Genomic DNA, 27,040 nt, shown 5'->3' on the forward strand with positions numbered 1-27,040 from the left:
GGTGTTTTGCATATTCGTTATGGAGTTCATGAGAGTCACGGAAGTTATCACGATCGAATTTGCTCTTCCTTCTTTTTATGATTCATCATAGAGCATACATTCCAGTAAATATTTCTGTATCCGGGATCATACTCCAGACCTGCCTGGCGTTATTGTCTCCTTTGGTTGCGTTGGTCCTTATGCTTCCGTTTTTGTATCTGAGACTTGAGATGCCTGGGCCTGTTGGAAACCAATTCTTGAGTGTATAATAAGATAAGCCTGTGGAATGGGTATTAATCATTAGTTGTGGTGTTGAGCTGCTGCGGTACATTCATGGAGTATAGGAAACGTATTTTATGACCAGTTTTAAGGTCTGACAAGTGGTGATAGTTGGTATGGTCGGATAGAGACTCGGAGATATATCTTTTGGTGTTGAAGTCAACAACAAAAACGGGGATATCCCAGGGCAACAATGTCACAAAGAGATATATATGAGTGATGGATCATATGTATGATATGTCCAAAAATCATTTCTCCTTTGAAAGTCGGTGAAGATTCCACGTCGAGGAGACCCAAAAGGGGAAGATTGGATCACGTGACATCCAAATAGTTGTTGCTGGGTGCATGAAAACTATTTTAATTCTTGCATATATTGAACGATGCAGTAAACCTTCAATCAACAATGGCCTTTACTATTTACATGAAAATAATATGAAGCACATGTTCACCCTCAAAATTAAAGCCGAGGTTAGGCTTGGCTTCGCTGATCGACGCGCCGACGGTTAAAAGAGATCCAGCGTTGGACAATATCCCCGCCACTCTATCTGTTCCTACCACTCGTACGTGCTGTACAGAGAACACAAGACGCTTATCGAGGCTTACGGTGACATCTTACGAATTGTGCATCTGAAATTAGAGAAGAGCGAGATTCAATCGCCGCAATTCCATCGATACATAATCTGGACATCGCATCAGGACGAAAATCGCTCTCATCTTTTCCTGACTCCTGACCATAATCATGGCGGCATCCAACGGAGGCAAAGACTTTATCATCAAGCACATGAATGCCGACCATCAGGATTCGTTGGTGCTCTATCTCCGGGTCTACTCCCAAATCTCCGCCAGGGAGGCCAAGTCTGCTCGATTGGAAGACATCAGTCTCTCGGACCTGGTCATCAGCGCCAATGGCACGCGATACAGTGTTCCAGTTGACCCGCCGATGAAAACATTCTCGGATGCACGATCTCGAGTGGTGGCCATGCACAAAGAATGCTTGCAGAAGCTGGGAATCTCTGACATTATCATCAAGGAATATCGAGCTCCCCGGGGTGCTGGCGCCGTGACCTTCGCCATCTGCCTTGCCATCTTGCTTGGGTATCCCCGACAGACCGATTTCCAACCCGGCTCGATTCTCTACGACACCATTGGCCTTGCCAATATCCCTTCGGTGGCCGAGTTCCTCTACAGTTTCCAACCTCTTCTCTTCCCACTCGTGCTCGGTGCTCACTTGCTTGAAACAACTCTATTTGCGTTTCTGCGACTGAAGCCTCACGGAGTAACCTTCTTATCGGGCGTATGGTTCGCATGGATTGTGTCAACTCTGATTGAAGGAGGGGGAGCATGGATGAGATTTGGGAAGATGGTGAAGAAGGAGAGTGCGAAGAGGGAGCATCGCCAGTGATGGATGGAGATGATTAATTAATCACATGTAACTAGCATAGAACGTATTCGGTACCTGAATACTAATAATATTATTATCATAATTAACCTCGTCATGAACCGATCGCATTTCTGATAGTCTGGAAAAGGTCACGGGACCAGGCTAGTCCCGTTGTGGCTTAGCGCGCACTTTGGGGTAGGGCAACTTTCGACAAGCGAGCCACAGTGCGAAATTCACGACAGTCGACGACAAGCACTCAACTCCACGACCACCCAACGACCCTTGCCCGCTGCGTTACTGGTGAAGGGCCGCAGGATTAGAGGTGAGTTTTATCATCATTCCCAGAAGGTTTTTTTCCATCGTCTTCAATTTTTCTGTTTTCGTGGTGCGTCGAGGGTCGGTTGTCGTTGCGCGGTGCGAGCCCACTAGTGGTCCAGAAACGAGATCGGGAAAAGGCACAAATCTTTCTTCTCTTACAAGCAGGGATTTGCTTCTCTACGATATCGTCACCCGTTGCAGTTACTATCAATTCGACTTCTCTTCCTTCCATCTTCGCTCCGGGAAAACAGAAGAAAGAAAAATTGGAGGAGATTGGACTAGAAGCCATCTTCTTTCTACGAACAAACCCCATCGCTAATTCGCATATCACCGAAAGAATAGTCATAATCCGCAAACATGGGTATCTCACGCGACTCCCGCCACAAGCGCTCGGCCACCGGTGCGAAGCGGTCTTTCTACCGCAAGAAGAGGTATGGAACAAGTCGAATTTTGCGTCTCGTGTGTGCGAGCGAGTGAAAGGGGTTCAGTCGTTCTTACGAGTCTTTTACTACTACAGAGCGTTCGAGAAGGGTCGCCAGACCTCCAACACCCGTATCGGCACCAAGAGAATCCACCTGGTCCGCACCCGTGGTGGTAACCAGAAGTTCCGTGCTCTCCGTCTCGAGTCCGGTAACTTCTCGTGGGGTTCTGAGGGTATCTCCCGCAAGACCCGTGTCATCGTTGTGGCCTACCACCCCTCCAACAACGAACTGGTCCGCACCAACACCCTGACCAAGTCCGCCGTCGTCCAGATCGATGCCGCTCCTTTCAGACAATGGTATGAGGCTCACTACGGTCAGCCCATCGGCCGCAGGCGCCAGCAGAAGACCGACGCTCCCGAGGAGAAGAAGAGCAACAGCGTTGTGAAGAAGCAGGCCGCCCGCTTCGCTGACCACGGCAAGGTTGAGGGCTCCATCGAGAGACAGTTCGAGTCCGGTCGTCTGTACGCCGTCATCGCCTCGCGCCCCGGCCAGAGCGGACGTGTTGATGGATACATCTTGGAGGGTGATGAGTTGGCTTTCTACCAGAAGGCTATCAGAAAGTAAAAAAGGAAACCGTCATGTAAAAGGGTGGTATCGGAGTTTCAGCAATTGTTTCCAGAAAATTTTCATGATCTGGGCATCCGCGGGTGCAATGTCTGTAGAGCTCTGAGCTGTCAAATCAATGGGAATGATCCTAGTTTTTATGCTTGTGAAATTTTAAATCTTTACTGTCTTTGGTTTCCATGATAGCTCGAGTCTAGTAGATTGTCTTGTAGCCTTACCCTCTTCGCTTCATCTGTAGACAGATTCTACCAACGACCATGACGACATCCCATGGTATTCCCCTCCACGACCATCTCAACTTCCATCAACCATCTTCTCATCCAACCTTGACCATCACCGCTGAATATTAACCGTTTCTTAGTACATTGACCATCATCCTCCTGACTACCTAAGAGAAACTCATCTTCAACCCCGCCCCGATCGCAGACCTCCCCACCAGATCAACAAGAGAAGAGCAAATACACATCTACCATGACAGCCACACAAGCAATCAAAACCCGCATCTGCATGATCTCAGATACACACACCTGCAGCCCCAACCCACCAACAAACACCTCAAATGCATACCGCTACCCTCTCCCCAAAGCCGACGTCCTCCTCCACGCCGGCGACCTCACAAAGGTGGGCTACAAGGCCGAACACGAGCAAATGGTCGCCATGCTCAAAGACGCAGACGCCGAACTTAAGATCGTCATTCCCGGTAACCACGACATCACCCTCGACGAGGACTACTACACCCGACTAGGCCATCTCCGCCATCATCGCCGGATAGACCATACCGCCCCCTCTGCAGCAACCCGCTGGACAGAACCAGACCCAACCCAATCGGAGGACATACACGCCATAAAAGCCATGTATACCGACTCGGCCGCCCGAGACGCAGGAATCAGATACATGGAAGAAGACATCGAGACCTTCACCTTATCCAACGGAGCGCAGTTCACCATCTACGCCTCCGCTTACCAGCCAGAGTTCTGCCAGTGGGCGTTCGCCTACGATCGATCCATCGATCGATTCAACATGCCCGACCATCCTTCTTCTTTCTCCTCCTTCACGCCATCAACCCCCGTCCCGGATAATCGCCGTATCGACATCATGCTAACCCACGGTCCTCCGCATGGGATTCTCGACCGCGTAGTCCCCAGCGGCGACAACGTAGGCTGCGAGCATCTCCTCAAAGCCAGCGCCCGCGCTCGACCGAAACTCCACGTCTTCGGACACATCCATGAAGGATACGGTGCGCGACGAATGGATTGGTCGACGCTAGACTGTTCTGCCATCCGATGTGATCCTGAGACGGTGCTGGAGGATCGATGCGCCTACTACGATGTTAGCTCGGAGGGAGCAAGACCGCTCAAGCCATGCAAGGAGACTTTGTTCGTGAATGCGAGCGTGGTTGATATCAAGTATAACCCTATTAATGCGCCTTGGTTGGTTGACTTGGATCTTCCGGTTGCTGGTGCTTCGTAAAAAGGAATTAATTTTTTAGACTACATGAGGTCTTGTTATACATTAGTTTTGTTTTAAACTATGGAGTTTGGGATTTGGGTGTTGAGTGTGGTCAGCTTTATTGCTTTGGTTTTCGATTATTATATATTATAATCCAGTTGAAATTAGTAACATTATTCCTAAGGATTTAAGGACGGACTAAACGATGCTAAGTGTAAAAACGTTGACCTATATCCATCCCCACTCCTACTTGTATATATCGCTAGTCTGATGGCGGACATGGTGTTTCTATCCACAACAGCCAAGAAGATTTTTCGGAAAAAAAAAAAAAATATAATAATTTAATCAATAAATGTATTCTAATACATTTGATAATTATACACCAAATTTATATCTATTCGATATATATCTAATTGAATTCTTTTTTAACGATTAACAAAAAACCCAACTCAGACCAAACCCACCGCCATCCAACCCATCCATTGTACAGTACGGGTATAAAAGGGATGCTCAAACTGGACAGGAAGAAATTAAAAGGAAGGAAGGAAAATAATAACAAATATTAATTTACAAAAAAAGTAAACAACAAGGCCAAGAAGAAGGAAGAAAACAAAAGAGATGGTCGTGTGATCTGCGACACAAATCAAGTAAGGAAGAGGGAGCTTGGTATCTCAGTAGGTAATTGGAAAATTTTTATCATGAGGTATTGTAGATCAAAAAAAGGAAGAAAGAAGAGGGGAAGGAAGGGAGAGGCAACGATTACAGAAACAATAGATAGAAATAAACCAAAGGGAATGATCTCAGCCGTGCATAACAATCAGAAGAATGAAATCGCTGCAATGCAAGACAAACTATGCTTATGAACCGACGCTGAAAGAGATGATGGAAATCTGTAAAGTTAATGTCCAGACATTATGAAGAATAGTAAGTGGTAAAAGAGATATAAAAAAAGTGATTAAAGAGCAAAGGAAGGGAAAAAAAGAGAAAAAAAAGTCCATCGAGCAAAAATGTTATTCTTCGTGGACGGCCATGCCGTTGGAATCCTTAAACTCAAGACGGCTGCCCTTTCGTCCAACTCCCTTGAGAAGGCTGAACCGCTTCATAACAGAATCTCGAACACCACCTGCATGGGAGTTGCCGTGAGAATGGCTAGTGGAGGTGCTCTGCGGACTCCTGGGCGAGTTGCCCATACTCTTGGGCGTCGACGGCCATTCGTCTTTCACTGAAGGCATCGCAGACCAGCCACCCTTCTGACTCGCTCTTTCATGCCCGGTAAGCTGGGAACCAGAGCGACTGCGGCCATCATGCGATTTAGTGTTCGTGTCTCGAGAAGCGCTTCGAGAAGGTTGCTTCTTGTGTACATGGAACTCTTCAGTAGAGGCACCGGGAACAATCGACAACGAAGACCCTTGCTTGTGTTGTGACTTGTCACCAAAGATACTGCGACGTTTGTGGTTGGTATCTCGTGAGAACCGCGAAACACTGGTGTTCCGACTGTGAATGGTGGCAGCATCGTCGCCGTCATCCCCCCTCGCGTGGCCATTTTCTGAAGTGCCGTTGGTCTTCCCTTCCAGCTGCTGCCTCGTATCAGCCAATGCTTGTACCGTGGCGACCGAACTGGATGCGTGGTGGGAGCGCTTGAAAGGATTCATGACGCTGATACGATGGCTGACAGACTGCTTTTTCGAGTGTTTGCGATTGTGCACGGGTCGAGTAGAACGAATCAACTCCTGTTCGGGGCTGGTAGACCGTGCCTGCGCATGTTGTTGACGAATCTCAAAAGAACTCGGGGAATGACGCTGAAGCTGAAGAGGTGCCTCGAAAGTTGACGGAGTGAGAGAAGCCAATTCCACAGAGAAAGCATCCTCAAAGCGACGCATCAGCTCGCTCTGGGTAGCTTGGTGTGAGGGACGGCCAAAGAGTGCCAACGCTTGTTTGATTGCAAGCGCATGGTCAATGAGAGCCACTGCCAAGGCATTCTCCATAGGGTCGATCGGCTTTGGTATATCTTCAACGAGCCCTTCGTCTTCCTCTTCATCTTCATTGAGCTCTGTCTGCTTTTCATCCGAGTCCGACAGGAATCGACGATACAGAGCCACGCAACTAGATGAAGAAGAGTTGAGCTCGAGCAACTGCTCCAGAGCTTCCGTCAAATTCGACAAGCTTGGATCTTCACCAGAAGCTGCTCGTCTATGCAGCAGCTGCAGTTCCTGAGTCTTGCGCCAAGTCCGCTCGAGTGCTGTTTGCAAGGGTGTCAAGGAGATTTCCTCGACACTGACAATTTCACTTCTGCGGAGAATGTTCGGGAAGGGGTCTGCAGTAGTGAACACTGCCTTCTCTACCCATTGTTCTTGAACATCTGAGCTGCCAATATGTCTCTTCAGTGTGGACGAGAAACGACAAGGTTCAGAGATCAGCATATGTTCTCTTACGGACTGTGGAACCTTGGACCGCTGATAGACTGGATGCATCATATCCCGATGAGCGCTAACGGGGCTAATATGGAGGAATTGGCCTTCATAATCGCGGATTTCACTAGAGACAACCTGCGCAGCAGGATTTTCTCTCTGCATCCGATCAATGAAAGACGCCATACGCTCCGACGGCGAGCATTCGAAGATGAATTCCTTGTCCCGCAAGGTGGGAGGGAAGCCGAGTCCTTTGTACACAACACGGAAGTACCGGGGGAACTGCTTTTCCTCCTTGGCAATAGCATCGTAGATCTTAGCTATGGAGCTTTGAGCCCTCGAGAGCTTGGAGAAATCCATCAGCATGCCCTCATATTGCAGTGCAAGCTCCTTGTAGCAGACAAGAGCATGGGCCCAGGCCTTGGCATCTTCGAAGTGCTGGATGATCGCAAAATACAACGATTCCTTCCGGTCAAAAGAGCTTTGTTCAGGGAAGGCAGGGTTCAGAAGTTCCGGAACATTGTCGGAGAGATCCCAATCGTACAAGTCGGCGTGGAATTGGAGGGCAAGGCCGGCTTCCGTGAAGTTGCCAGCCTCAGCCTGAACCTTGGCAAGTTCGTGGACATAACGAATGAAGATGTCTTCTCTGCCCATATCTTTCATGTACTCCATCAGCCTGAGAGTATGCAAACTTTCCGTCATAGAGCCACTCTGTGAGGCCACGAAAAGGTCGAGCAGTTCGTCGACGGTCGCAATCAGAGCTTTGACCGCATTGGACAGACCTTCGTCGACGCTCGAGGAATCCTCGAAATAGTCAAGCAACTCGCCGACGAAAAGTTTTTGGATGATGCTCTCATTCATATGTTTGGTCTTGAAGAGTCCGTCCAGGCTGGAAATGATTTCTGTCTCGATGATGGAAAGATCCTGGTTAAGGTCCCATTCGCTTAGGATCATGGTGCGCAGGATCTCGACCGCAACGTGTCTCAGACCTTCATGGACGCTGAGACAAAGCTCAATAATAGGAGCCACAAGGCCAGGGACGTATTGAACCTGGTAACCGCCAAGTTTTCTCAGGCCATACCGCTCTCTTTCATCTCCAGTGGTCTCCCAACCGATAGCTTCCCAGCTGGTTTGCAATAGTTCCGCACCCTGCTCACGAACATCGCCAGCAATCTTCCAAACCGCGCGACGCTTCTGTTCCGGGAAAGTCTCAAGAGCAAGAGCATCACTTGACACGACCTTGAGCAGAGTCATGAAGAAAGTTTCCCATAATCTTGTGTCGAAAGAATCCGCATCGTCTGGCGCCGGGAGGAATTTCTTGATCATCATCGAGGAAAGGTACTCGAGACTCTTGACGATAGCACGGTGATTATAAACATTTACACTGAGCCAGTTCTCGGGGTATGGCTCGCAGTTCAGAATCGAGTTGTGGGTCTCGAAGCCTTGCGAGATGAAAGTGGCCAGATCCAGGTCCTTCAGTTTCAGTCGCTTAGGGTTGGGAATCATGGCTGTCGCGGCCATGATCGCGGATAGTTCTACCAGGGCTTCATCGAATTTTTGTTTGTTCTTGGACGCCCTCACCTGAAAAGGGAAGGATTTGCTAAAGAGCAGCGAAAGATAGTCGGTATCATCTACACCGTCTGGTATGATGGCACAATATGACGCAAAAATCTTTGGCATGAACTCGTACAGCAATGGATCAGGTTGAATCAACAACTGGGCGACGATCGCGCAGCTCAGTCGAACTTGGTCACGATACTGGTCGGATACATCTGCAGTAGCGCCCCAGTAAGGTGATAGCCAGCTGATACAGCTGGAGATTAAACTGCGTCTTTCCGAGCCGGACGTAAACATCTCAAGCTGCGTGTAGTGTTGAATCAGAACCAACTTGTAAAGAACGAGCATGCCCGTAACATCTTTGCAAGAGTCCATGAAACTGAGAGCAACCATAATCATTTCATCCTTGCCAAGCACCTTTGCAAACTCAGGGAGCCATGTATGGAAATGTTGGACAACTAGGGTCTTGCTTCCAATCATGGCTGGCGAAGTGTTCTTCATCAAGGCTTCCAGCGATTTGAATATCGTATGCATGTCCCGGTTGAAAGTGGACTTGACCTTGGTGATTCCGATACCTTCCTCCTTGGCCTGCTGCTGTTGCCTGGCATTGATGATGAATTTGAGAACATGTCGGCCCACTTTGAATGTGGCACGGAGGCTTCGAGCTTGCTGGACATCGGAACTACCTTGAAGAAGTCGCAGGTAGCTTCGGATGAGACAAGGAGTGGCGAAGGGGAAATTGAATTGATTATCGGCGTAATTATCGACCAGCGGTCCAAGATTGAACCGGCGATCATGGACGATACCAAGAACTGTAACCAGGTTGTTGAAAATCAAATCCTCATACTCCTCGTTCCCAGCGTTCTCAACCAATATTCCAAAGAGAGCATCAAAGACACTGCTGACTTGCTTGACTATCTCGATTTCAGGCACAAACAAAACCCTCTTCAGAGTGTCCAGCACTTCATTGACAGGCCGTTCTTTCCAATTCAACAAGCCCAAGATCACTTGATCCTGAGAGTATTCAGTGCTGCAGAGATAAGTTTCCAGATGCAGGGTAGCCAAAGGCCCAGTAACCGCTTCATCCTTTGTAGACTCATTCTTGCCGAGAGAGCTCCATGGGAGAGATAGATAGGCACCTTTTCCATTCTCAATGTTTGAGGTACACTTGTCGTACGCATGCAGGAGTAAGGAATGAGACCCATCCCGCATAAAGGCTTGATTGTCCCACAATGGCATCCAAGCAAGAGAAAATGGAAACTCGGGAGCATCTGCGATACTCATGATCAGATGGGACCCTGGTATGTCTTCGGTGGGAATGTTGAGCCGGATCGTCTGGCCCCAAGGCGAGCCTCGTCCAGTGATTGTTGTGCGCCATGCCGTCTGTGCCGTATTGTTGGATGAGGGAAAGATGCATTTATCAACCCGTGCTCCGGAGGAGGTCCGAACTTCCAGAGTCAACTGCAAATTCCGAAGACTCATGTTCACCGGAACAGGGACCTGGCCCGCTTGAGGATGGGACAAAAGGGCCTCAGGAGGAAAGATGGCGTGGGAGACGGTAACGTAGATATCGGATCTTGGTTTAGTAGGAGCCTGAGAAAAGCCAATTCTCTTGGTCTGAACGACATTGTGCATGATGGTAGGATTCTTCCGGACCAGAGCGTCAGAGTCAGAGGACACGAAAGGATGTAAATGGAGATGCAGTCGAGCTGCGCGTGGAGATCTTATGTACCTCCCGGTAGGACTGGGAAGCAGAGTGCGAATCAATCCATCGAACCCATCTGTAAGTCCATCTCCTTCTTCACCCTCCCCAGGGGGAGACCAAATATTAATAACTTGCTCAACATCCTTCTCTTGTCGGAGGATCTGTGAGACTTCGAGAACGCCAACACCTATTGTGCGCATGACTGTTGTTTCCTTTGCTGGTTGGTTATCATTTTTAACCTTGCTGCTGGATGAGCTACCAGCAGACTGAGGTGGGGGGGCTTTGGGTGGCTCTTTGACAATCTCAGGGCTTTGAATAGGTCGTGGCTTGGATGTCCAAATCATGCTCCGTCGCGTCTTCAAATTTTTGCCAGAATTACTGGCCGGCGGAGGCGATCTATTCGCGGACGAACTTTCCCTTGAGAGCGATGCTCTTGGTTGGGAAGAAGCGGCATTACTGGAAGCGCTCTCGGGCGCGCGGACTGCAACCACCAGGTACAGGGAGCCATTCGCAGAACCATCACCAATGTCTGTGGCGCATAGTTCTGTGAAGAGCGTCTTTAATTTGCTGCTCTGTCCCATGCTGGCAAACTTCTCCGGTGACGGAATGTCGAGGATATAGGTCTCAGATAGGGGTTTGAGGGCACCGGTATCGGATTTCGAGCACAAATGCATAGCTAGAATCACCGGGCCAGGAAAGTTGCCAGAAACGGCATTGACATCCAGCAGTAGATTATGAAGTGCTGCTGTATCTGACTGCTGCGAGGGACTTCCCTCCAGCATGCTCATCTCGGATTGAAGCTTGGCCAACTGAATGGCGGAATCCTCACCCGTCAAAAGACGACCCTTTTGATGAGGATCCCGGACAATGACCTCCCCGCCCAGCATTTTGTTCCCTCGAACCAGCTTCCAAACCACTTCATTACGTAGAGCTTCCTTCTCCTGCCCGGTCAATACATTGTGCAGAAGCTGTCGCCTAGCAAAGTCGAGTTCCAAAACGATAGTCGACATCTCCTCCACCACATTGTATTGTCGATTCAGTAACAGTTCATGAAGGTTCGTCGAGTGCCATTCGCGTAGACAAGAGGCAATTTCGTCTACCAGGGGCTCCGAAACCGAAGTCGGTGTCTCGTCACCGATCTTGAGCATGGGAACGGGCGCGGCCGGTTTTGGTGCATCGGGGTCGCGGGGAGGCAACGCGGTACTGGGGGTAGGAGGAATCGAGGTCGACTTCCAGGTCGTGGCGGAGCGGGGACTTGCCTGATCGTCATCGTCCAGCTTTTTAATTATAATCTGCGAGGGTTTCCCTTTCTTCGCGATCACGACATCCGTGACTTCGCCGGTCGTATGTTCGTCGTCCTGCGAGTAAGCCAGGCTACTTCGCTGGTCCCCCTCCTGACCGTTCACGTGGCCGGTGCTGCTCCGATTGTCTCCATTGAGTAGCGCCTTGTTCCCATCTGCATCACCTAGCACTTCCCGAATCTCGACACAGTTGCGGGGGAAGATACCCGAGAAAACTCTCGCCTCGAGGGTTTGACCCTTGGTGCTGGTCAGGCCGGCCAGCAACGAGGGCGGCGCGACCAAGTAACCACGGCACCATTCTCCACGGGCCCCTCCCTGTTCAATTATGTACAGTTCATCACCAAGCTCCAGAGGTAGGTCGGCTGGGGTCGAGGGCTGGAAAGGGTAGATAGCAACGGCGAAAGCGATGCGAGGCAGAGGCCGCCAGGGCATATCTGCAATCGAGGCGGCGACCCAGAATTAGACCCCGCAGATGTCGTCAACGGCCGTAAGGAATGGATGGAGGAGGAGAAAGGAGGGGAGACGCAAAAAGAGGGGATGGAATCTGGACGAAGGTCGATAACGGCGCTACATGCAGGTTTCGTATCGCTTCGGGGGTGGGAGGAATGTGGGATTCCTTGGATAGTGATGAGGATTTTAGCGGGACAAAGGAATGAAAAGAGAGCTAGCAGCCCATAACGTTAGAAAGGGGGGGAGAAGAAGCAAAAAAGGAACAGAGGAGAAAAGAAAGATGACAATGGTAAAAAGAGCGTTAGGACATTTGAATATGGATGGAATGAATTGGCGTCGAAGACGAAGAAGAAGAAGAATAATAATAACCTCCTCGTTTCCCCCTAGCGGTGGATGGATTGGACTGGCCGGTGGAGTCTTTGGCTCTCTATGTTGTCCAGCTTGGCGAGAACTGTGGAGAAAGAGAACGAGAAGAGGAAGACGAGGATAAGAAAGACAGAACACTCACTGCAATGGAGATAGATGAATGGTCACACAAAGGAGAGCTAATCAATCAATAACGAAGAGATCCAGACAGAAAAGGCCGCGGGAACACGACGCCTTACAGAGAGACGATGAAGGCGTTGAGGAGTTCGAGGGGAATAAATTAAGCTGATGATCGTTTGGCCTCGCCAGGTTTGCCATTGTCGGCCTCCTATCATCGATCTATTTTCTCTTCTACTATTCTTTCAGATGCTAGTGATACTCCTTGATTGCCATCTATAATTATCTACGCCTCTCTCTCCTGGTCAAGTCAATAATAAAAACCTAGACATGTCCATGAATCTATTTCCGGTCTATCGTCGTTCTCCCTTGAATGTACTCCATAGTAGAAACCTGTGACTAGCCATCGCCATTCCAACTGCCATGTTTCACATCTCTCTTTTCTTCTTTTCGTCTTTCATTTCCCCTCCCATTCTATATTTCTTTTTCCATCTCATTTCTTTTTTCGTCTTCCTTTTTTCTTCCCTCGAATTACTGCAGCACAGACCGGCAGCTGCCCCTGAACCAAACCAGTCCAAGAGTGGGGCCTGATTAGTCAGCACGAATACCGTATCGTCACGTAAGGAGGAGAAAAAGTTGCTTTTTTGCAGATCATCGATATATTCGATTTCGATTTTTTAACGGCTTTATTATCTGCTAGTGAATCAAGGATGGTCAAATAGAGTATTTGATATGCTGAGTAACAAGTAGATTCCATATTATCCATCAAATAGTTTCAGCTGCACATACAATACATATCTGTACCTGTCGACAACACGAGCTGAATGTGCCACTGTGGGCAGGTGTGAGAGCTCACAAGCCAATTTGCCTGGGATGGATCGGATCAGCATCGCATACAACTCGATTCATCCATGATCAACAATCATCAAACGAACATTAATATAATTTCTGGCGGTTCGTCCCATCCTGTCCACTGGTCTGCTAGGGTTCAACCACCCTTGGTAAATGATCCCTTCTAACTACGGGTGTTTGCACGCTGTGGAGTGCTACCACACGCTGTACTCTCCAGTAATTCAAATACGCAGACAATATTAAAAGACTTCACTCATGGTCAATTGAGAAAGATCAAATCCTACCTGGAAGCCCCAGATCATAAATGCATATGTATTCAAAAACATCCAGTTACGCCCCAATTGATGATCCGTAGAATGTCCACCCCAGATACATGCACAGGGTGTTGAGAACAGAAATACCCACGTAAAAAAGAAAGAAAAAAAAAGAACGCAAAACAAAAAAGCAACAAAGCTAGTAGCCTGTCATTATGATTTCTTGAACATCGCAATCGCATCCTCTTTCCGCCATTCCAGGTCCAGCTGACCCTCGTACACAGCGTCAATGATGCGTCGGGTGCGGTCATGGGCATTCTCATACCGCGCCTCGCACTCCCGGAGCACCTTCAGCACCAGGCTGCGGCTGAGTCCCGGGTCGTCCGCATCGCCAAAGTGTTTCTCAACCCGCTTCTTCAACATTTCAATGCCCCGCTTGATCTCCTTGCTGTCATACATAGCCAGCACCTTCTTTGCCACTGATCGGGAGTGACTGGCGCGGCTGGCGATATCCGGCGGGTGGCCACCCGCAGCCATCAGATTCTCGGTCGACTCCACAAACTCCAGTAGCTTGCCCAGGGGCCGGTGGATGACTGAATCCAGATAGAGCTTCATGTGCTCATTTAGATCTTGCCGTGCCCGGTCACACCATGTTTCAAGAACCGGCAGTCCCCGAACGTCTACTTCCTCAATATAGTGGTTCATGTTCTCGATGAGAAGAATGTGGTAGTTCAGCACCTCCTTGTCCTCGGGATCACCAGCCCCCGTGGTCGCTGCCGTTGCCGCATGTTGACCAGGTGCTTCCTTGGCAATGAACTTCAACGACTCCCACATGGCACGGTTAATCCGGTGGTAAGCATCATTCACGCTGATACGAACGTCGTAGAACTCTTGCGATGGTTGCGAGAGCATGGTTTCTACAGCAGTAGAGAAGTTGGGGAACACCCGCATGAATGAGATAACTCCCTTCCGCTTGTTGACCTTGACCTTGGTCTCTTCAATTCCGCGAATCTGTTCATCCACAAATCGATTGAATAATCCGACCAGACGGGCATGCAGCTTCTGAAGAGAGTGAATAAGGAATTCTTGGTTCGTGTCGTCAAAGTCGGATATAGCCTTTTCCAGAGCGAATAAAATCCCAATCCCTTGCCTATGCAATATGTTAGCTAAATAACAATGCTCCCTGATCGGCAGTGACTTACAGAGGATCTGCCTTGATAGCCCAATCCACAAGGGCCTGCATATCATTCGGCCAGAATGAATAGAGCTCGTCCATAATCTGTTCAACCTTCTTGGCCATTCCTCGATCAGGATCATGGGGTTGTTTGGCACTGAAATCTGGACGCTTGCGGTCGTCGGGGTAAGAAGACGCCACAAGGTCAGGAAAGTCGGTGTTGACGAGTGAGTTCAGGTGGAAGAAGTGGACAATGAAGTTGTGTTCTTCGGACATCATATTCAGGGTCTCCCTGAGCGTACCGGCGAACGCTTCACATGGTTCAATCTTACCATGCTGCTTGTCACCGAGGGAGAGCCTGAGACCTGCTGCAGCCTTCATTGTCTTTCCTCGTCTCACTGTCAATTTTCGTGCTGCCATAGTGATGCCCTCGCTTTCTTTTTCTTTTTCTTGATGGGTGAAGAGAAGTTCTTGCTCTTCTCCAGTGGGCTTTCTTGACACCTTCTTCCATGCATGGGCATTGTCCCGGAATTCGTTTTGGTACGAGGGTTTGGCCTGTTGTTCGTATAGATTAATGAGCCCATGCCACTCCGGCGTACTGACTTCTCTCGCGAAGAGCATCAAAGCATTGTACATCCACAGTTCTTGGCGGAAATGATCTCGGGCTTTCCCGTCAAGCTTCATGGCCTCCTTCGAGCTACTCATTGCAACATCCACACGCTTTTGTTCAGCCATCTTATAGGCGACAGCCATGAACTGCTTGAGTCGCTGCAAGAAGAGTCGGGATTCTGTGCGGTACTCTTCTTTCTTCTCCTTGATTGCGCGCATCTGTCCGATTTCTGTGTCGGCGTATACCCCAACGCTGCCATGCTCTCCAGCGGCGTCGACCAATCGCTTCTTATTTTGCCAGATATCGGAATCTATCATGAGCATTGCTTTATACAGCATCGAAAGTCCCTTTTCAGTGTCTCGAAGACCGCTCACACTGCTCAAGGAGGCTTCCTTCAGTGGTCGCAAATCACTAGACGATATGGAGAGGGTCTTGAGCAGGTTTTGGAGTTCATTTTGGAGGAGTTTCTGATTGGCAGTTTGCACTTGTAGACCTTGGGACTGAGTTTCAATGTAGGCGACATCATCGTGAAGCGTCTATAGTAGGATTAGCAAAATTTCACACAAAGACAGCTCCTGCGAGCTTATCATGACTTACGTTGAGTTCGTGAGAGTACAGGGTCAGAAGACCGTCGAGCTCTTCACACTCTTCAATTGTCTTGTCAATCAGTCTTGCAAGCTGATCAACTTTGCCTTCCTGTTGTTCGAGGTTACCCAGCCAGCTAGTGGCCTCCACGCGCCCAATTTCACGACGAACGTCCGCCTCGAGATCTTCGATGCGTTTGTCGTCACTCAACCGTCCATTCCAGCCGAGATCGGTCAGAATATCATCGAAATCTATTCCACGTCCTTCCAGCGCACCAGGATCAATTCCAAGTGCCTGGCAATACTTGATTGTGTTGTCCTCACGGCGCCTGCGGCGGTTAGGAGATGGCGACACAGACCTCGCTCTCTCATCCGCCACAATCTTCACAGCGGCTCTTGATGTGTCTCTCAACTCGCCTTGGGGCTCGGCAGAAGTGACATTGACGTCTTCAGTGGCTACTCGCGTAACTTCAACAATAGGTGGATCCGCTGCTGGGAATGAAGCAGGGGGTGCCTCTGCCACAGGAGATTCTGTAAAGGAGGGGAACTCTACTGCAGGAGATGCAACGGACGAAGATGCTTCTTTGGCGGGGGAGGCAATGAATTGGGGTGTCTCTGTGTCTGGTGTCTCAGGGGCTGCCACACTAGTGGACTCACTGCCTGTTCGGAGGGACGGTGCAGGAACAACACCCGTAATTCCATCTGGTTCGTCGTAGCTGCCTTTTTGTTTCTTGGCAGCTGCCAACAATCTCTCACCAGCTCCTCCAGGCCTGGGCTTAAAGGCTCCATGTGCCGTAGCGGCTTTTCGAAAAGCGCCCGCTACCTCTTTGCTCTGCTTCTTTTTTATCATCGGTCCGAGACCTGGGCGATGTGCATCGTTATCATCCTCAACAGGGGCGGGGGACTCTGCCGAAGCGGCGCTTGGTTCCATAGATTCGTTGGGCTCGTCCCCACGCGGAGTAACCGGTGCAGTCGGCTCTGACGTCTCAGTGGTAGATGGTCGTTGGGAAACTTGGTTATTTGAAGACGTTCCTAGTTGTAAAGCAGGTGGTACAATAGCCGACTGTGTGCTTATCGAATCGTTCAGGCTGTCATTGCCTCGAGATGGCGCCCGCGCCTCTGAAGGGTATAACTTGTCGCTACTTTCATTATAAGATGAAATGGCTAGACTGCTTGCCGGACTTTGCGCAATGTTCCGATTCTCACCAGAAATTGATCCTGGAGTGACAGGTCGAAGTCCATCCTTGCTGCGTTTGACATCTGGCGAACTTGACCCTGAATCGTGGGTTAGCAGGGTGGGCCGCCCGTCTGGTATGCTCTTCCCATCGCGTGATGAAGACGGCCGAGGTTCAATTTGCGGACTGATGAGACTGGCTTCCTCTGAATCTCGTGGCACCTCCCTAGCCGACCCCGGTAGTAGGCTGTTGGGAGGGTCTTTGTTTCTCAAGTCCAGTGGTAACACGGGGGGTTTTGCCTTTCTAGAATCTGCCGCAAGACGCTCGTTTGCACGGGGTGGAGGGTCTCGCTGGTCCAACGGTACTGCTGGAGGTGGATGTTGAGGCGGCGCAAAGGGTGGAACAGCACTTTTCCCAGATTGGCCGGTCGAAGGCCTGCGCATTTGATCGCGACTTCGCTGGGCCCGTACTGCTTGCTCCTCCGCCGGCGATCGCTTGTAATCTCGAGCCGGTCCATCGCGGCTGGGTGCACGACTTGAGTAGGGAGACTGGGCCGGACTGCCTTGCGAGGGAGAGGGTGGGCGCAGAGGCGGGACCTCAGGGCGCGTAGCTTGCCCAGGCCCCCTGGAACTTGGAGGTGCTGCGGGGGGTGTTCCAACCAGCATATGTTTTTCGCGATCATCAAACCCTATGAGGGTCGGGACTTTGCCGCCGGTGTATTTTCTATAAATCTTCACCAGACTCCCAATGAAGAATTCCTTTTCCTTGGAGCTCCTAGCATGCCAATAATAAGGTTTCCCAACTGTAACGACGAATCCGACACTACCGGCCCATTGCTTGTGCTGCTGTTCCGTAGGGCCTGTTGGGGTGTAAGAGCTGTATGACTGAATTGAGGATAGATCGTCGAGCATCCAAGTCTTTCCTATTGAAAATGTCCCATCATTGTTTTCCCTGGCTTTGTGCATGCGCACTCGACCTGACTTTCTCACGGAGACAATGATGACTCGAGGTTTCTTGTTTTCGGGCGGCGAGGTTGGTGGGGGAGGGGCAGAAGGATACGAAGCATCCTCCATGATGCGGACATGTGTTATATAGGATTCAGCCACTAGACAACCAAGAGTCAGCCCGTGATCTATACAGGACATAAATGGTACCCCAAATTTGTGCATAGAACTATGTAATTCCTTGATCAACAGTTTATTTGTAACTAAACTGGGGGAATTCAGATGTCTTGGGGTGAGGCTCGAATCTCCTATACAAGCCAAACAGTACCCTAGCGGAGGGACCACGGCCCCACGGACAGATTCGAGCATTTTGTATAGGGAGTAGCCACATACAGGTGCCATCAGTGTCCTTCTTTGAGAAACAACTCTGCATGATTCGTCTCTTCTCATCTTCGAATTTCTCCGCTCTCGACATCGATCCGTCTCCGGGCCCCGCGAGCCCGCCATTGCGACCGTCCGCGCCTCGACGTGGTTCTCTATGGGTTGGCATATCGCTGGGCGGCGGCCCTCGTGGACGATCACGGCCGTTCATCATCGTGTTTTTTCCCGCTGGAAGCCTGGATCACTCAGGAGGTACCAGGAACTAAGTGAACATGATCGGGTTAATCGGAATCGGGCACGCAGGAACAACGCGTCTAGCAGCGGGGAAAAACTGGGGGCAGTGTATTCCAGACAGCCCGCAAACCGACTAGAGATAGTGAAACAGGGAGAACGAGAATGATGTAAACTGCTGGCGCTGCTTTGGACCAAGAATGTCCGGAGACTGGAGGAGGAGCAGGCAAGCGAATTAGCTCATCAGCCACTATGGACCACTTGCGGACACTAGGACCGAGAGCGGGCGGAGAGCTCGTGGCTGTTGCATAACGCTCCCTTACCTCTGGCTCGCCTGTCAACAAAGATATGATATACTGGCAGGGGAAACGGGGATGTTTCAATTATACTCACATATTCTTGGTCTCAATTTCCCTCCAATTCCCATTAATCGCTATTTCTGCTCAGCATCTCATCCTATCACGGGGATTCCAAGTGAAGCCTCCTTGCCCAGATAGGAAGACCCAATTAGAAGTCGCTAATTCGCTCACCGCCTTCACTAGTCTCTTTTCCAACTTTTTTTTTTCTTTTCTTCCCCCGATAATTTACGTCGAAAGAAGAGGAGCAAAACATTGACGCAAGTCCTTTTCTTTCTAGCTATATTGAGAGACTCTGCAGAAAGTGGTCATTATGGCTGTCAAAATAGGCAAGACCTCATCCCCTGCGAAGAAGCCACAGGATGATAAGAAGGTATGCTATCACCAAATCAGTGGCATTATATATGGTGGGACTGACATGATTTTCCCTCTAACAGTCCAAGGCCAGCAAGGGCTCCAATGCAGCTCCGGCACAGCTAATTGCTTCCGTTGCCGCATTCCTGTCCGATTCTGGCTTCTCCAGCGCCAGTGAGGCTTTCGCCAAAGAGCAGGATGTCAAATCGATCGTCAAGTCCCAGAAGAATGTGCCTTCTTTGCTCGAGGTCTTCCAGAAATTTGAAAGTGAATCGAAGGAGGCCAGCTCTAGCTCTTCCAGTAACTCGAGTAGCTCCGACAGCTCCGACAGCAGTGACTCGGACAGCGACAGCAGCTCTGACGATTCCAGCGACTCCGATGTTGAGATGGATGATGCACCGAAGGCGCAGTCGAAGAAGTCGTCTAGATCATCATCTCTTTCTTCCTCTTCTTCTTCATCATCCTCCTCCTCAAGCTCCGACAGCGATGCCGATGACGAAGACGAGGAAGAAGCGGCCCCTGCTCCTACCCCTAAATCCACTGGCGTGAAGCGCAAGGCCGAGTCCTCGTCTTCCGAATCAGACTCCGACTCCGATTCCAGCTCTGACTCTTCCTCTGAGGAGGAAGCGCCCAAGAACAAGAAGGCGAAGCTTTCTAAGGCCGAGGAGTCTTCATCCTCATACTCTGATTCTTCTTCAGCATCGGAATCCGAGTCATCAGACAGTGAGAGTGACTCGTCCGATTCGAGCTCCGATTCAGACTCCTCTTCGGACCCTGAATCTGAATCTGAAAAGGAAAGCACTAAGAAGGCTGATAAGAAGGCCCTCAAAACTGCAACCAAGACACCCCTCCCTGCTTCTGAATCTAGCTCTAGCTCTAGCGGATCTAGCGACTCGTCCTCCGATTCATCCTCGGATGAAGATTCTTCGGATGACAAGAAAGACTCTTCGAAGTCGCCCGACAGCAGCAGCACTCTCCAAGGCTCGGATTCGGATGCCCAGAATGCAAACAAGGCTACTCAACAGGTCCAGGAGACCAACTCGTCAAGTGCTAGCCCTGCCCCCGGAAATGAGTCGTCCAAGAAGAAGCACACCGGTGCCCGACCTACCCCTCTTGCTGCTCTGAGCGAGCTTCCCCACGACCATCCCTCGAACACTTATGTCCCCTATGCCTATGCGGAGAAAGCATACAATGACTTGATCATCACTCGTGGAAAGGGCTTCACTAAGGAAAAGAACAAGAAGAAGCGCGGCTCTTACCGCGGAGGTCCCATTGACATCACTGGAGGAAAGTCTTTCAAGTTCGACGATTAGGTGACCTTCAGTGAACCGCTTTTTTCTCTTTTTTCATATCCCATGAGCAAAACGGGCCAACTCTGCGACGAGGCCAATCGAGTTTGAGCTTTTAGGCTGCCTTCTATCGCTTGATTTTATTTGAACTTTTAACAAGGCCATTGGCTCATATATCTTAGACAATTGATCTAGATCTCTTCTTTAGATCTCTACCTGCATCTTCTCTTTGCAAGCCAGGCGCTGATGGAACTGGGGTGGAATAATTTGCTTGTTTAGGTTTTACCTTCGATATTTTATCTATTTCTTCACGATTCTCAAAAGTTTCAGGACCTAATGTGATGTTATATTTCTAGAAACCAAAGTAGTACCTTGCTCCAGTAGATTCATTTACTGTGATTGTTTCTGAGAACGCGATTCTCAAGTAACTCGAATTATTTTGATGTTTTTTATCTACTTCTATATGACATGCGCATGACTAGCCCTAGCTATACTCCACAGAGTGCAATATTGGAAAGTGCCCAAACAAAGCTTAAAAGCAAACCTCGACATCGCCAAGATGATTGGACAAAATATAATTCACATCAAAACTAATGCATAGAACCGAAAATGCCATCACGAAACCGTTTCGAAAAGGAAAATCCAGGGAAATAATTTTCAACAGCGATAATCCATTAGTCCCTGCGTCTCCAAGCAGCCTCCGCACCAAGTTTAACCCACCTACGATCCCAACCAGTGACCACTTCATTCCAAACATCTTGCTGCTCAATCGCTCTGAATGGCTGCTGAATACGAAGTTTCGAAGTAGTGGTGAGATCCTCCGGCTCGGGGCGCTCGTAGCCTGATAATTCGACGATCCTGTCGGGGGCTGCAGCTGCTTGAGACATGGTTGGGTCGCAAGAAAGATAGTCCTGGTACCATCGACGGGAGGAGCCATGCAAGTCATCGGTAGAGGCAAAGTCAAGGCGGAAGATGCCGTTTTCGACCCCGGTGTAGACGGTTGGGGAGGATGGGGACGGAGAAGACATGGTGTAGATTGCGCCTCTGTAGGAGCGATTACCGCGACCACGACTTCGGCTGGGTTGGGCCATGCCCGGGGGTAGGTGGGATAAAAAGATCGAGAAGTCTTTACGGGGAAAGCCAACGGTGGTGGGGAAGCCGTTCAGGTCAGCAGTAGAAGCTTTGATTGAGTGCGGCGGATTGGTTGAAGCGTGATGAACGACAGCAGGCCCATTTGCGTCAAGGTAGCTGTATGTGTTTGGCATGCGAAGGTCAAATATCTTGAGAACGGCATCTCCACCTGCTCCCACTAGAAAGCGGTCGTGACTAAATGGGTGGATACTGTAAATTGGGTTGTGATCGGTCGTATCTCTGTATGTGTATTCATATGGCTCTGGCGAGCGAAGATCGTGGAGTCTATAGCGGGGATTAGCTGTGTTCTTGATCAAGAATATCGCATGATCAGATTGAAGATAATACTTGCCTCACCGCACGATCACCCCAAGCAGCGAGAAAGACGTCGCCTGGCGCATTCCTAAAATCTGAATTGAGAGGCGTAATCGCGCTTATATTAGTCTTCCCAGTGGTACCAATATGCTCTTCAAAGTCTAAAGAATCCACGCCAATTTCGCGGTACACCGAAACCTGCTCTGGGGTAATCGCAAAGATAGACAGTGAATTTTCGAGACGCCCCGTGCCAATGGCAATCCGAGAAGGGGATAGAAACTTGGAGTATCTAATCCTTGACGCTCCGTCCGAAGCATTCTGAAGCTGGGCGAACGGCTCAACTTCGGCCTCCCCTGTCGTTGTATGATATAACGCAATCGATCCGTTGAGAAAATGAGCAGCTAAAATAGGCTCTGGAACGTTGCTGAGTTCAATACGCTCGAGAACCAGCCCGTATGTCATAAACCGCTGTTTATATTCATGGCCAGCCGTGTCAGGAGAGATTGCGAGGTGGAGGAGTTCGCCGCGGACTCTGCCAAAGATCAGATGTTCTTTGTCTTCCTCTTTGCTAGGATGCTCTGGTTTGAGAAGATGTACCCCACAGATATCATCATAGCTACTGATATGGTTCAAGTCGTTGAAAACAAGCCATTTCTGACCTTCGTGGGTTCCACCCTGCTTGATGCGTACCGCAAGTTCATCCGCAGCGCCCCAGACAAGCACTTCTTTTCTATCGGCCCACCTGTCGCCATTCCAGACCTCATACGAGTCTATCGCAGGGCGATAGCCATGCGTAGGATTGTCATTCCTAACCGCCTGGTGGGAGCCCACTTTGATGGCATTTTGCGGGGGAACAACAAACCGACCAATCACTGCATTTCTGTCCAAAGCTCGAGAGCGACAGGTAAGAGCTTGAGCAGCATCCTTCCAGTACGGGGGTGTCTTGATCGAAGGAAATCTGCTTTTTACAAAAGCGCGAAAAATTCTTGAATCTTCGGCAGTGATTATATCGTGGAGACGGTGACAGGTTTGCGCGAGAGAAGCTAAAGCATTCGCAGTTGGCAAATAAACTGCGATTTGATAAATGATCTCCGACGGCAGATCGGAGAGCATTTCGGACGAGGCTGCGAATATGTAGGTTGGTTGTTTTCTGCAAGAAATGCAGAGCAATGAAAATGATGTATCACGAATCTCTGTCGCAATAATGGAGGGGAATGTCAGTCAATTCTTGATTTCTTGAAATGGTTGAAATTTCATGAGAAACAAAGAAAGTACTCACATATAAAAATTAAAATAATCAGACTCTTAACCTGGCATATCGCATCGCCCCCAGTTTCCACGGCGATTGTAGCAAAGGGCTGTTGTGCCCTGTCTGTGATTCACCGCGGCGATGAAGATCCGCTTTGGAAATGAGCCATGGCTTGACTCATCAGCATGCACTCAGCATGCTATGCATCTGGCAATATAGAAATAAATAAGCTGATCTCCATCACCAGCTGTCGAAATATCAGGATAAAAAGAGAATAACTCGTGGAATCAAGGGGGAAGTTGTGGCAAGCGTCGTCATTATTCTGTGGGCGACGAGCATGTGTCGTGGTTATGTCATCCGCTTATCGCCTTTTTCTTATCTTCGTGTGGGGGAAGACACTTGTGACTGTCAAAGCCCTTCACTACACGAGTCTGCTACACCGCATTAATAATAGCTTCCTTCTTATGAGTCACAGTGGGATGTGCAGTCAACTAGTCTGACTCCTAATACGACACTGCAACACGGTAGCCGAGCTTCTCCATGCGGGGATGAGGAGTCTTATTCCAGGTAGGTAGGTCCATCCTGCAGAGGGCGAGAGATAACGCTGGTGGCGTCGGTTTTGTGGAGAACCCTGATATTCTGTAGGAACTCTATCAGCATTGCATGGCTATTTATTCCAGTCTCTTCCTTTGAGCTGACAGAAGGTTGAAGGCGTCGGTTGAGACTTGTCTATGCGTATACAGATCTGTTGTTAAAGATTACAATTGCAAAATGGCACTTCCCAGCTTGACTGTATGCGCAGTCATCTTTGTTTCCTTGTTTGCTCTCTACAAAACCGTCATCTATCCGGCCTTTTTGTCTCCATTGTCAAGGATCCCGAATGCTCACTGGACAAGTCCGATATCACCTGCTTGGATCCTTTGGAAGAGGTTTAGGAGCCAGAACAACCGGACTATTCAGGCAGCCCATGAGAGACTTGGATCCATTGTGAGACTGGCGCCATCCGAAATCTCCGTGAATTGCGTGGAAGGAGGAATCAAAGCCGTTTACACGGGTGGCTTTGAGAAACATGAGTGGTACCCTCGGGTGTTCGGGTCGTTTGGGTAAGATGTCATAAACTTATTCATGGATGCATGAAGGCTAATAGAACATTCCATCAGAACGGTCAGCATGTTTACAATGACTGGAGCCAAAGCCCATTCGAGCCGTAAGAGGATCTTGTCCAACATCTACAGCAAATCGTTTTTGCAATCATCGCCTCATCTGCGTTTGATCTCCGACAAAATCATATTGGGTCGCCTCTTGCCGATTATCCATGGAGTGGCATCTTCTAGTACACCAATTGATGTCCACGATATCAACCAAGGAGTAACCATGGACTTTATCTCGCCTTATCTATTTGGCCTCGCAAACGGGACCAACTTCCTCCAGGACGAGTTATGCAGGCGTAAAATACTCCATTTATATCATTGCAGAAAGCCATACGAATTCTACCACCAGGAAGTTCCGGACCTTATCCCATTAGCAAAGTCCCTGGGCATCCGTCTGATACCAAAATTCTGTGACGAAGCAAATGAAGCGCTCGATGCTTGGGCCCTAGGTCTATACGATAAGGCGGGACAGTTCATCACATCGAGCAAATTGGAGGAGGAGCCTGTTGTTTTCAAGCATTTGAAACAAGGCATGGCAAAGCAAATCCCAAGCGAAAAAGATGACCGGAAATCTTACGAGAAAGCCGCCAGCAAGCAACGATTGGACATGGCCTGTGAGCTATTTGACCATCTCACAGCTGGTTTCGAGACCAGTGCCGTCGTATTGACCTATCTGTTCTGGGAACTCTCCAGGCGCCCTGATTTGCAAGAAGAGCTTCGCAAAGAATTACTCACATTGGAACCGAAAATCGCTTATCCTCGGGCATCTGCATCAACGGAGTTGCCCCCATCAAAAAGGATCGATGCACTGCCCTTGCTAGAGGCGATCGTTACAGAAACATTACGCCGCCATGCCGCAATCCCGGGCATCCAACCTCGAGTCACCCCATCTCCATCTTGCACTCTTGTCGGATATGATAATATCCCTGCCAACACAAGAGTAAACACGCAAGCTTACTCGCTGCATCGCAACCCAGAGGTCTTCCCAGACCCCGAGTCATGGCAACCGCAAAGATGGCTCAACGAGGGCAACTCACCATCTGATTTGGAAGAAAGAAGACGATGGTTCTGGGCTTTTGGAAGTGGTGGAAGAATGTGTGTAGGAAGTAACCTAGCTCTGCAAGGTAAGTTTTCGTGGCTAGCCCTTGATCAATAGCGGATGTTAACTTGGACACAGAGATTAAATTAGTAGTCGCCGCTATCTATACCAATTTTAGCAGCACAGTTGTCAATGATGACAATATCGAAGCTACTGATGCCTATACGGTACAACCCAGGGGGGATAAATTGATACTAAAATTCCAACATGTCTAGATATAGGCAATCGAATTATTTGACGTCCTGCAACCATTTTAGCTTGATAGTAAAATGAATCAATAGTTATCTTGATAGATATACATCATAATGTACAGTTCAACACGTTACTAACACCCACGTCTCAAGCAAAACCAAGAGCGCAACCTTTTATCTCTAAGCTTGCCATAAAAGAACAGATATTCCCAGAACTCCAATTATAAACGATTTTCTCAAGCCCACCGACAAGACTCGAGTAAGAGGGAGCCACTTATCAAATTGACAAGTCGTCCAGGCGACCCATCAAAATCCCCAACTCCATCATATGATCGGTGCCGTATGAGATGATTCGACGAGGCATAAAAGAGAATTGTTTAACCAAGGCGACCCTCCTTCTTCTGGGGACCAACGACCTTGGGGTACATTCTCATCAAGTGGTAGTTGATGGTGTTCTTCTTGGTGTTCTTGGGTTTCTGTAGGGCGGAGAAAAAGCGTGGTTAGTATACATTAATTCGGTCAGCATAGATAGGAAACGTACAGGCTTGTCCATGCATGCTCTCAATTGTTGCTCAAGGGCAGCGCAGCCTTCTGCACCGTATCCAGAAGAGGCCCAGCAGCCTGTTCACACGCCAGAGTTAGCTATTTGTTCGTGATCTTTCCACCATACGAAAACAAGATATAGTCGAACGCCAACCGCTCAGGAAAGAGGGAGGGCGCGGGCGAACAGCACCAGAATCATCCAAAGGGCCAACATACTGAGCATTGAAGACATCACGGCAGTACAGGGGTTCTGCTCATGCTGATTCGGACGACGAACTCGGAGATGGGGGATGGTCTGCAGGCGGACCGGGTTGAGGCGGGTTGCAGCACCCTTGGCAGGCATTTTGGTAGTAAGATCGATTAAACGCTATTGAATTTCAAACGAGAAAACTTTCAAAAGCAAGACGATGAACGCAAATGACGCAGACTGAAAGACCGAAGCGGTGATTGTTGAATTCCAACTCGTTCGGGAAGCCTTCGGAGGTGCCAAGACTTTTTGCGGCGATTTTGCCTCCGCGGATAATATCGCTGACATAATCAGTCTGCAATAGTTAGCTATCGGCCATGCGACGATGGCCACAACAACTGCAACACCTACACTTGAAGAGCTGGTTTCTTACGCTGGAGCGAGGTAGATATGAGCGGGAAGCATGTGTCAATCTTGAATCTTACAAGTGCTCCGTCGCTATACGTACCGAAGCGCCGGATATTAACGACTTCGATACCGAGATGTTTCTCGACGACATGCCCGCGGGGGCAAACCGATAAACCAAACGAAAGGGACGAATTATCCGAACCCCA

General features: G+C 49.3%; 9 protein-coding genes across 9 annotated transcripts; 5 read left to right on the forward strand and 4 right to left on the reverse strand.

The window, feature by feature from the left end:
• Nucleotides 1–673: 673 nt before the first annotated feature.
• ASPWEDRAFT_37360 (DUF2470 domain-containing protein) lies at nt 674–1,763 on the forward strand. Its single transcript, XM_040834656.1, has one exon. The coding sequence runs from the start codon at nt 998–1,000 to the stop codon at nt 1,658–1,660; it is 663 nt and encodes a 220-aa protein (XP_040693233.1). The 5' UTR covers nt 674–997; the 3' UTR covers nt 1,661–1,763.
• A 223-nt stretch (nt 1,764–1,986) lies between these two features.
• ASPWEDRAFT_37361 (40S ribosomal protein eS8) lies at nt 1,987–3,078 on the forward strand. Its single transcript, XM_040834657.1, has 2 exons — nt 1,987–2,388; nt 2,475–3,078. Exons 1-2 carry the CDS (start codon nt 2,315–2,317, stop codon nt 3,001–3,003), a joined length of 603 nt encoding a protein of 200 aa, XP_040693234.1. The 5' UTR covers nt 1,987–2,314; the 3' UTR covers nt 3,004–3,078.
• A 396-nt stretch (nt 3,079–3,474) lies between these two features.
• ASPWEDRAFT_105302 (metallophosphatase domain-containing protein) lies at nt 3,475–4,473 on the forward strand (the record flags this gene model as incomplete). Its single annotated transcript, XM_040827713.1, has 1 exon — nt 3,475–4,473. One exon carries the CDS (start codon nt 3,475–3,477, stop codon nt 4,471–4,473), a length of 999 nt encoding a protein of 332 aa, XP_040693235.1.
• Nucleotides 4,474–5,462: 989 nt separating this feature from the next.
• ASPWEDRAFT_104701 (guanine nucleotide exchange factor DCK1) lies at nt 5,463–11,855 on the reverse strand (the record flags this gene model as incomplete). Its single annotated transcript, XM_040827674.1, has 2 exons — nt 5,463–11,399; nt 11,529–11,855. 2 exons carry the CDS (start codon nt 11,853–11,855, stop codon nt 5,463–5,465), a joined length of 6,264 nt encoding a protein of 2,087 aa, XP_040693236.1.
• Nucleotides 11,856–13,675: 1,820 nt separating this feature from the next.
• Nucleotides 13,676–18,544, reverse strand: ASPWEDRAFT_25385 (GTP-Rho binding exocyst subunit SEC3; the record flags this gene model as incomplete). The annotated part of the gene is made up of 4 exons (XM_040832721.1): nt 13,676–14,612; nt 14,665–15,782; nt 15,844–18,110; nt 18,343–18,544. The coding sequence occupies 4 exons, from the start codon at nt 18,542–18,544 to the stop codon at nt 13,676–13,678; spliced, it is 4,524 nt and encodes a 1,507-aa protein (XP_040693237.1).
• A 686-nt stretch (nt 18,545–19,230) lies between these two features.
• Nucleotides 19,231–20,584, forward strand: ASPWEDRAFT_25386 (nucleolar and coiled-body phosphoprotein 1 family protein; the record flags this gene model as incomplete). The annotated part of the gene is made up of 2 exons (XM_040832722.1): nt 19,231–19,290; nt 19,355–20,584. 2 exons carry the CDS (start codon nt 19,231–19,233, stop codon nt 20,582–20,584), a joined length of 1,290 nt encoding a protein of 429 aa, XP_040693238.1.
• Nucleotides 20,585–20,954: 370 nt separating this feature from the next.
• On the reverse strand, nt 20,955–23,547 carry ASPWEDRAFT_37367 (uncharacterized protein). Its single transcript, XM_040834658.1, has 3 exons — nt 23,286–23,547; nt 22,044–23,199; nt 20,955–21,976 (listed from the first exon to the last, which is right to left on the reverse strand). Exons 2-3 carry the CDS (start codon nt 23,117–23,119, stop codon nt 21,235–21,237), a joined length of 1,818 nt encoding a protein of 605 aa, XP_040693239.1. The 5' UTR covers nt 23,120–23,199; nt 23,286–23,547; the 3' UTR covers nt 20,955–21,234.
• Nucleotides 23,548–24,026: 479 nt separating this feature from the next.
• ASPWEDRAFT_104665 (cytochrome P450) lies at nt 24,027–25,720 on the forward strand (the record flags this gene model as incomplete). The annotated part of the gene is made up of 3 exons (XM_040827670.1): nt 24,027–24,358; nt 24,416–25,530; nt 25,584–25,720. The coding sequence occupies 3 exons, from the start codon at nt 24,027–24,029 to the stop codon at nt 25,718–25,720; spliced, it is 1,584 nt and encodes a 527-aa protein (XP_040693240.1).
• A 353-nt stretch (nt 25,721–26,073) lies between these two features.
• Nucleotides 26,074–26,582, reverse strand: ASPWEDRAFT_169403 (mitochondrial 37S ribosomal protein mS37; the record flags this gene model as incomplete). Its single annotated transcript, XM_040830456.1, has 3 exons — nt 26,074–26,172; nt 26,238–26,317; nt 26,456–26,582. 3 exons carry the CDS (start codon nt 26,580–26,582, stop codon nt 26,074–26,076), a joined length of 306 nt encoding a protein of 101 aa, XP_040693241.1.
• Between the last annotated feature and the right edge of the window lie 458 nt (nt 26,583–27,040).

Source organism: Aspergillus wentii (assembly GCF_001890725.1).
Source record: "Aspergillus wentii DTO 134E9 unplaced genomic scaffold ASPWEscaffold_2, whole genome shotgun sequence".
NCBI classification, from domain to species: Eukaryota; Fungi; Ascomycota; class Eurotiomycetes; order Eurotiales; family Aspergillaceae; genus Aspergillus; species Aspergillus wentii.

Excerpts from the sequence above, each read along its gene's own strand:
- ASPWEDRAFT_37360 (XM_040834656.1), top strand. The coding sequence starts at position 998 with ATGGCGGCATCCAACGGAGGCAAAGACTTTATCATCAAGCACATGAAT.
- ASPWEDRAFT_37361 (XM_040834657.1), top strand. The coding sequence starts at position 2,315 with ATGGGTATCTCACGCGACTCCCGCCACAAGCGCTCGGCCACCGGTGCG. Across the intron at positions 2,389-2,474 it reads TCTTTCTACCGCAAGAAGAG|AGCGTTCGAGAAGGGTCGCC; the intron begins GTATGGAACAAG and ends TTACTACTACAG.
- ASPWEDRAFT_37367 (XM_040834658.1), bottom strand. The coding sequence starts at position 23,119 with ATGCTCTCCGATCTGCCGTCGGAGATCATTTATCAAATCGCAGTTTAT. Across the intron at positions 21,977-22,043 it reads TGGGGTGATCGTGCGGTGAG|ACTCCACGATCTTCGCTCGC; the intron begins GCAAGTATTATC and ends TCCCCGCTATAG.